This window comes from Mandrillus leucophaeus, unplaced genomic scaffold (assembly GCF_000951045.1).
Source record: "Mandrillus leucophaeus isolate KB7577 unplaced genomic scaffold, Mleu.le_1.0 Scaffold70, whole genome shotgun sequence".
In the NCBI taxonomy this organism is placed as follows: domain Eukaryota; kingdom Metazoa; phylum Chordata; class Mammalia; order Primates; family Cercopithecidae; genus Mandrillus; species Mandrillus leucophaeus.
The window spans coordinates 3,304,723-3,311,941 of NW_012107586.1; the positions used below are offsets into that span (position 1 = coordinate 3,304,723).

Sequence of the window (7,219 nt, forward strand, 5' to 3'; positions counted from 1 at the left end):
AGGATTTCACCATGTTGGCCAGGCTGGTCTCAAACTCCTGACCTCAGATGATCCACCCACCTCAGTCTCCCAAAGTGCTGGGATTACAGGCATGAGCCACCGCACCCGGCCCCAATTCCATTTGATAGATGAAAAAACTGAGGCTCAAACTGATAGCACACAGTCTAGAGGGACATGAGAGGCATGCCATTTCATAGAAGGGGCAATTAAAATTTGGGAAAGTGACTTGCCCAAGACAAAAAATGGGAGGCATCAGCTCAGGAATGGTCATTGGCTGGGGTGGACCCTGGGGACTTGGCTGTTGTGAGTGTCCAGTTTGGAAAACAGAAATTATAGCACTAGACATTTCAAAGGTATTGAATGCAGGGATTGAAAGGTTTGGGAGGGCTTGGGGGGCAAGGGAAGAGGGTGTTACCCAAAGATCAGAAAGCTGCTACACCCCTGGCACAAGCCCCAGAGCCATCCTTTGCTGCTGAGCTCCTGGAAGCATTATTGACGTTGATGAAATGCCCACTAGTGTTGCCAGAGCCCAGGTTGCCTGGTGCCACTGCCAGCAATACCACAAGAAGCAGGGGAAAAAGTGGTTTATCTCAGCCAGGGAAGGATTACACGCCTGTAATCCCAGCACTTTGGGAGGCTGAGGCGGGTGGATCACCTGAGGTCGGGAGTTCGAGACCAGCCTGACCAACATGGAGAAATCCCGTCTCTACTAAAAATACAAAACTAGCCGGGCATGGTGGTGCATGCCTGTAATCCCAGCTACTCAGGAGGCTGAGGCAGGAGAATCGCTTGAACCTGAGAGGGGGAGAGTGTGGTGAGCTGAGATTGTGCCATTGCACTCCAGGCTGGGCAACAAGAGCGAAATTCCATCTCAAAAAAAAAAAAAAAAATGTTTATCTCTGCCTTTCCATCTCCTGTAAGCTCTTCCTACATAATATAGGAAGCCAATTGGCAAGACTGTCTTGTAAATGTAGTCTGAGACAACAGACAAATAACCGGCCCACCCCTAATGCAGGATTATCTTCTCCCCGTAGGTGCCCCGCACACTCCTCTGGCTGACCATCGAACTAGCCATTGTGGGCTCCGACATGCAGGAAGTCATCGGCACGGCCATTGCATTCAATCTGCTCTCAGCTGGACGGTACCGCCCCAGTGTACCCCAACTCTTCAGGCCAGGCCGAGAACAGCTGCTGCTACTTCCCGTCCCCTCCCCTCAACGAGTCCCTCCCAGAGTTTATTTTATCCTGCTCTCCCCTCTGAAGCAGGGCTGCTGCCCTATTTTCCAGAAATGTAAAGTGATTTGTCTAAAGTAACACAGATGTGAGTCATGCAGGACTTTGGGATTGCAGCCCCAAACTCCCTGCTGCGCCAGGTGCCAGGTCTCTCCTCTAGCTCTGCCCAGCCTCGACTGTTCTATGCCACACTCCCACTCCCCTTGCCCTAGCTGTCTGGGGGCACTTAGGGTCCTGCTCCCAGGAGGCCAGATTCCTGTCTCCAGCCCTGAGGCTACCTAGGAGTTACAGACCCCTGGACCAGGCTGGGCTGACCCGGGTCACTCTGGTTTCAGAATCCCACTCTGGGGTGGCGTCCTCATCACCATCGTGGACACCTTCTTCTTCCTCTTCCTCGATAACTATGGTGGGTGCACACCCCATCTCATAGGGGAGTGGTGGTGGTGAGGGTGCTGTACTGGGAGAAGGGCTCTGACATCGAACTGCCTGAGCGCACCTGAGCTCCCTCACTCTCCCTGGGTGGCCTCTAGCAAGTTACTTGGACATCCCTTTCTTCACCTGTAACGTGGGAAAATAATAGCACAGACATCAGAGGGTGGTTGTGAAGACTGAGTGAGGTAACAAATGTTAAGCACTTGGCACTGTGCCTGAAAGCGCTCATAGTATTAGCCATTACGAATTGTTGATGTTACAGATTTTTTTCGTTGGTTTGTTTGGTTTGTTCTGCTCTGTAGGGTTGCGGAAGCTGGAAGCTTTTTTTGGACTCCTTATAACCATTATGGCCTTGACCTTTGGCTATGAGGTAGGAAGCCAGTGCTGCAACCCCCCTGCGGACCCCCCAAGATTATTCCTCTCCCTTCCCTCTGGCCGCTAGCTGCGTGGGGGTGGGGTGGGATGGAGGCTGAGAAATGATGACCGCGGCGTGGTTGCGAGGGGCGGGGCTTGTCTTGACCAGGCTCCTCCCTGCAGTATGTGGTGGCGCGTCCTGACCAGGGAGCGGTTCTTCGGGGCCTGCTCCTGCCCTCGTGCCCGGGCTGCGGCCACCCCGAGCTACTGCAGGCGGTGGGCATTGTTGGCGCCATCATCATGCCCCACAACATCTACCTGCACTCGGCCCTGGTCAAGGTGAGCAGCGGGGAGGGCAAAGGAGACCCCTACTCAGTCGGAGCCATGCTGGCCCCGCCTCCAAGCCTGGAGCCCCTCCCCTTCCTTCCGTCAGGATTTTCGGAGCCTGTAATAATTGAGGGTCACGCGGGACGCGGTGGCTCACGCCTGTAATCCCAGCACTTTGGGAGGCCGAGGCGGGCGGATCACGAGGTCAAGAGATCGAGACCATCCTGGCCAACAGGGCGAAACCCCGTCTCTACTAAAAATACAAAAACTAGCTAGGCGTGGTGGCGCGCGCCTGTAGTCCCAGCGACTCCGGCTGAGGCAGGAGAATCGCTTGAACCGGGAGGCAGAGGTTGCGATGAGCCGAGATCGCGCCACTGCACCGCCACTGCACCTCTCCAACCTGGCGACAGAGTGAGACTGTCTCAAAAAAAAAAAAAAAAAAGTGTCTACTGTGCGCTGGGAGGAACAGACAGTCAAGGACCCTGCTCTTCTAGAGTTTCCATGCTAGTAGGGTAGACGGACAACAAGCCAAGTAACAAACAAAGGAAAGAATTATAGGCCGGGCGCGGTGGTTCACGCCTGTAATCCTAGCACTTCGGGAGGCCGAGGCGGGCGGATCACGAGGTCAGGAGTTTGAGACCAGCCTGGCCAACATGGTGAAATCCTGTCTCTACTAAAAATATAAAAAATTAACCGGGAGTGGCGGCGCGTGCCTGTAATCCCAGCTACTGGGGAGGCTGAGGCAGGAGAATTGCTTGAAGCCAGTAGGCGGAAGTTGCAGTGAGGGGAGATCACGCTTGAGCCCAGGAGTTTTGAGACCAGCCTGGGCAACATGGTGAAACCCTGTCTCTACTAACAAAAAATAAAAAATAAATAAAATAAATTAGTTGGGTGTTGTGCACACCTGTAGTCCTAGTTAGTCAGGAGGTTGAGGCTTGAGTCCCAGAGGTCGAGGCTGCAGTGAGCTGAGATCCCACCACTGCACTTCAACCTGAGTGACACAGCGAGACCCTCTCAAAAAAAAAATAATAATAATTGTGAAAGGGACTCTGAAGTAAACAAAACAGAGAAATACGATAGAGAATGACTGAAAGTTGGGGAAGCAGATCAGGGAAAAGATATTACAAGCAGAGGGAAAGCAAGTGCAAAGGCCATGGGCAGAAATGAATAAGGCTTGGGTCCCTAACAGCCTAACAGTGGCTCACACCTGTAATCTCAGCACTCGAGGAGGCCAAGACAGGAGAATGCTTGAGCCCAGGAGTTCAAGACTAGCTTCAGCAAGACCCTGTCTCTACAGAAAATTAAAAAATTAGGCCGGGCGCGGTGGCTCAAGCCTGTAATCCCAGCACTTTGGGAGGCCGAGACGGGCGGATCACGAGGTCGGCAGATTGAGACCATCCTGGCTAACACGGTGAAACCCCGTTTCTACTAAAAAAATACAAAAAAAACTAGCCGGGCGAGGTGGCGGGTGCCTGTAGTTCCAGCTACTCGGGAGGCTGAGGCAGGAGAATGGCGTAAACCCGGGAGGCGTAGCTTGCAGTGAGCTGAGATCTGGCCACTGCACTCCAGCCTGGGTGACAGAGCGAGACTCCGTCTCAAAAAATAAATAAATAAATAAATAAAAATAAAAATAAAAAATTAGTTGTGGTGATGTGTGTCTGTGGTCCCAGCTACTCAGGAGGCTGGGGCAGGAGGATCACTTGGGCCCATGATTTGGAGGCTGCAGTGAGCCATGCATTGCACCACGGCACTCCAGCCTGGGTGACAGAACAAGACCTGTCTCTAAAAAATAAAATAAAGTAAGCCGGACATGTCTGAGGATGGAAAAAGATGAGTGAAGGAGCGTGTCAGGACCTGAGGTAGCCAGGGACCTCAAAGGCCAGCCTTGCTTCACCCACAAAGTGGCTCGCAGTGGTCAGGCCGCTGTGGCAAGAACAGAGATGTAGGAGTCCATCGGCTGACCTGAGCCTGTCCCAAACTGCCACGCAGGGGACTTGAAAAGGTATTGGGCTTTGGGGAGAACATAGAAGTGTGAGGGTGGGGGACACTGTGGTGACTCTGAGGGACTTTGGCACTTCCCTCTCCTTTTGACTTTTGTAGTCTCGAGAGATAGACCGAGCCCGCCGAGTGGACATCAGAGAAGCCAACATGTACTTCCTGATTGAGGCCACCATCGCCCTGTCCGTCTCCTTTATCATCAACCTCTTTGTCATGGCTGTCTTTGGGCAGGCCTTCTACCAGCAAACCAACCAGGCTGCGGTGAGACACACTTTCCCCTGCACCTGAGGCCACACGCGTACTTATGTCCTGTAAGCCTTGCCGAGGACCCTAGGCAATGCAGCTGAGCCCTTCTGAGTCTCTGCCCTGATAATCTTCCCTGTTGGCAGATATCATTCATTCAGCAAATAATCATCGAGCATTTGTTTGTTTGTTTGTTTTTGAGATGGAGCCTTGCACTGTTGCCCAGGCTGGAGTGCAGTGGCACGATCTCGGCTCACTGCAAGCTTCACCTCCTGGGTTCACACCATTCTCCTGCTTCAGCCTCTCAAGTAGCTGAGACTACAGATGCCCGCCACCATGCCCAGCTGATGTTTTGTACTTTTAGTAGAGATGGGGTTTTGCCGTGTTAGCCTGGATGGTCTCGATTTCCTGACCTTGTGATCTGCCTGCCTTGGCCTCCCAAAGTGCTGGGATTACAGGTGTGAGCCACCATGCCCGGCTGAGCATTTGTTATGTACCAAGCACATCCTAGACTCTGGGGATACAGCAGTCAATGCTACAAAGACCCAGTTCTCTGCAGCTTAAATGGGGAGCGAGGTGAGCAGACAGGAATGAATCCCGAAGGGTAGTGCAGAGTGGGAAGAAATAAAGGGGGTGAAGAAGCATAGTTGGGGGTATGGGAGTGGGGTCTGCATTAGCCCAGGTGGTCAGGAAAGGCTCTTGGAAGAGGTGACATTTGTGCTAATACTGGAAAAGGAGCTAGGCGATTCCTCCCTGACTCTCTGGGATCTGGGACCTGTGTCTGCCTCCCCTTCTGAGTGGATCTCAGTCATGAGGCTCTAACAACTGCAGCCAGGGTTGGGGGCTTCCTGAATGCTAAGCCCTGTGGGAGAAGGTGTGGCCAGGCCTCCAAGGACCTGGGCACTGCCACTGCCTTGCTCTGTGACCTTGGGAGGTCACACTCCTCCCTGGGTCTCACTCTGTTCCTTGGTACAAGGAGGGAGATCAACATCGGGATTGCAAACCCTTGTCTTCAAGATCAGACAGGCGCAGAGCTGTGGGAAGTGGACAGTGTGAGGAGGGCATGGCAGCCAGCTGTCTCTGTGCTGATGCCAGCTCTTACGAACATAAAAGAAGCTGGAAACAGGCTGGGGGCGGTGGCTCATGCCTGCAATCCCAGCACTTTGGGAGGCCGAGGCAGACGGATCACCTGAGGTCAGGAGTTCAAGACCAGCCTGACCAACATGGAGAAACCCCGTCTCTACTAAAAAAAATACAAACTTAGCTGGGGTGGTGGCGCATGCCTGTAATCCCAGCTACTTGGGGAGGCTGAGGCAGGAGAATCGCTTGAACCCAGGAGGCGGAGGTTGCGGTGAGCCGAGATTGCACCATTGCACTCCAGCCTGGGCAACAAGAGCAAAGCTATGTCTCAAACAAAAACAAAAACAAAAACAAAACAAACAAAAAAGAAGCTGGAAACTGGGTTCTCATGCCAGGTCTTCTCAATTTTAAATGTTGGCAACAAATCCATATTAAAGAAAAAAAAAAACCCGCCGGGCGCGGTGGCTCATGCCTGTAATCCCAGCACTTTGGGAGGCTGAGGCAGGTGGCTCGCTTGAGCCTGGGAGTTCAAGACCAGCCTGGGCAACATGACAAGACCCCCATCGCTACAAAACATAAAAACAAAACAAAACAAAACCCGACTTATTTTGTTAGTCAAACAAAATATGTCTGGCCACATTCAGCCTTGGGCCACCAGTTTTGGAACCCTGGTCAAGGCTAGGCAGTCCAGTTTCCCAAGGCTAAGCGTGCTCCTCACATCTTCCTTCTACTGCCCTGCTACCCGCAGTTCAACATCTGTGCCAACAGCAGCCTCCACGACTACGCCAAGATCTTCCCCATGAACAACGCCACCGTGGCCGTGGACATTTACCAGGGGGTGAGCGAGGGTGGGCGGGGAGGGCGAGGCCCAGAGAGGCGCCCGCCCCGCCCACCGAGGGGCGGGGCCTAGGGCGGGGCCACCGGTCCGACCACACTCCGTCCCTGCAGGGCGTGATTCTGGGCTGCCTGTTCGGCCCCGCGGCCCTCTACATCTGGGCCATAGGTCTCCTGGCGGCCGGGCAGAGCTCCACCATGACGGGCACCTACGCGGGACAGTTCGTGATGGAGGTGGGGCAGGGGGCGGTCCCGGGCGGGCAAGGGGTCCAAGGACACTTTGGACACTCCAGCAGGCACACTACTGGAGGCTAGGGCTCCGGGCCGGGCCTTGTGGTTCCTTTTTCTTTTCTTTCTTTTCTGTTTTCTTCCTTCTTTTTTTTTTTTTTTTTGTCGTTGTTGTTGTTGTTGAGACGGAGTCTCGCTCTTGTCTCCCAGGCTGGAGTGCAGTGGTGCGATCTCGGCTCACTGCAACCTCCCCCTCCCAGGTTCAAGCTTCTCCTGCCTCAGCCTCCTTAGTAGCTGGGATTTCAGGCACTTGCCACCACGCCTGGCTAATTTTTGTATTGTTAGTAAAGACGGAGTTTCACTGTGTTGGCCAGGCTGGTCTCAAGCCCTTGACCTTGTGATCCGCCCGCCTTGGCCTCCCAAAGTGCTGGGATTACAGGTGTGAGCCACTGAGCCTGGCCTTTTCTTTCTTTCTTTTTTTTTTTTTTTTT

General features: G+C 53.5%; 1 protein-coding gene across 3 annotated transcripts in view; it reads left to right on the forward strand.

Moving 5' to 3' along the window:
• The window catches only part of SLC11A1 (solute carrier family 11 (proton-coupled divalent metal ion transporter), member 1), a 16,662-nt gene that overhangs the window by 4,298 nt on the left and 5,145 nt on the right, over positions 1 to 7,219 (forward strand). For all 3 annotated transcript variants that reach the window (XM_011964593.1, XM_011964594.1, XM_011964595.1), the window contains exons 5-11: positions 1,035 to 1,141; positions 1,568 to 1,638; positions 1,967 to 2,034; positions 2,202 to 2,357; positions 4,446 to 4,604; positions 6,415 to 6,504; positions 6,615 to 6,734. In XM_011964593.1, coding sequence (XP_011819983.1) covers positions 1,035 to 1,141; positions 1,568 to 1,638; positions 1,967 to 2,034; positions 2,202 to 2,357; positions 4,446 to 4,604; positions 6,415 to 6,504; positions 6,615 to 6,734 — 771 coding nt within the window. The remainder of the gene's footprint in view (positions 1 to 1,034; positions 1,142 to 1,567; positions 1,639 to 1,966; positions 2,035 to 2,201; positions 2,358 to 4,445; positions 4,605 to 6,414; positions 6,505 to 6,614; positions 6,735 to 7,219) is intronic.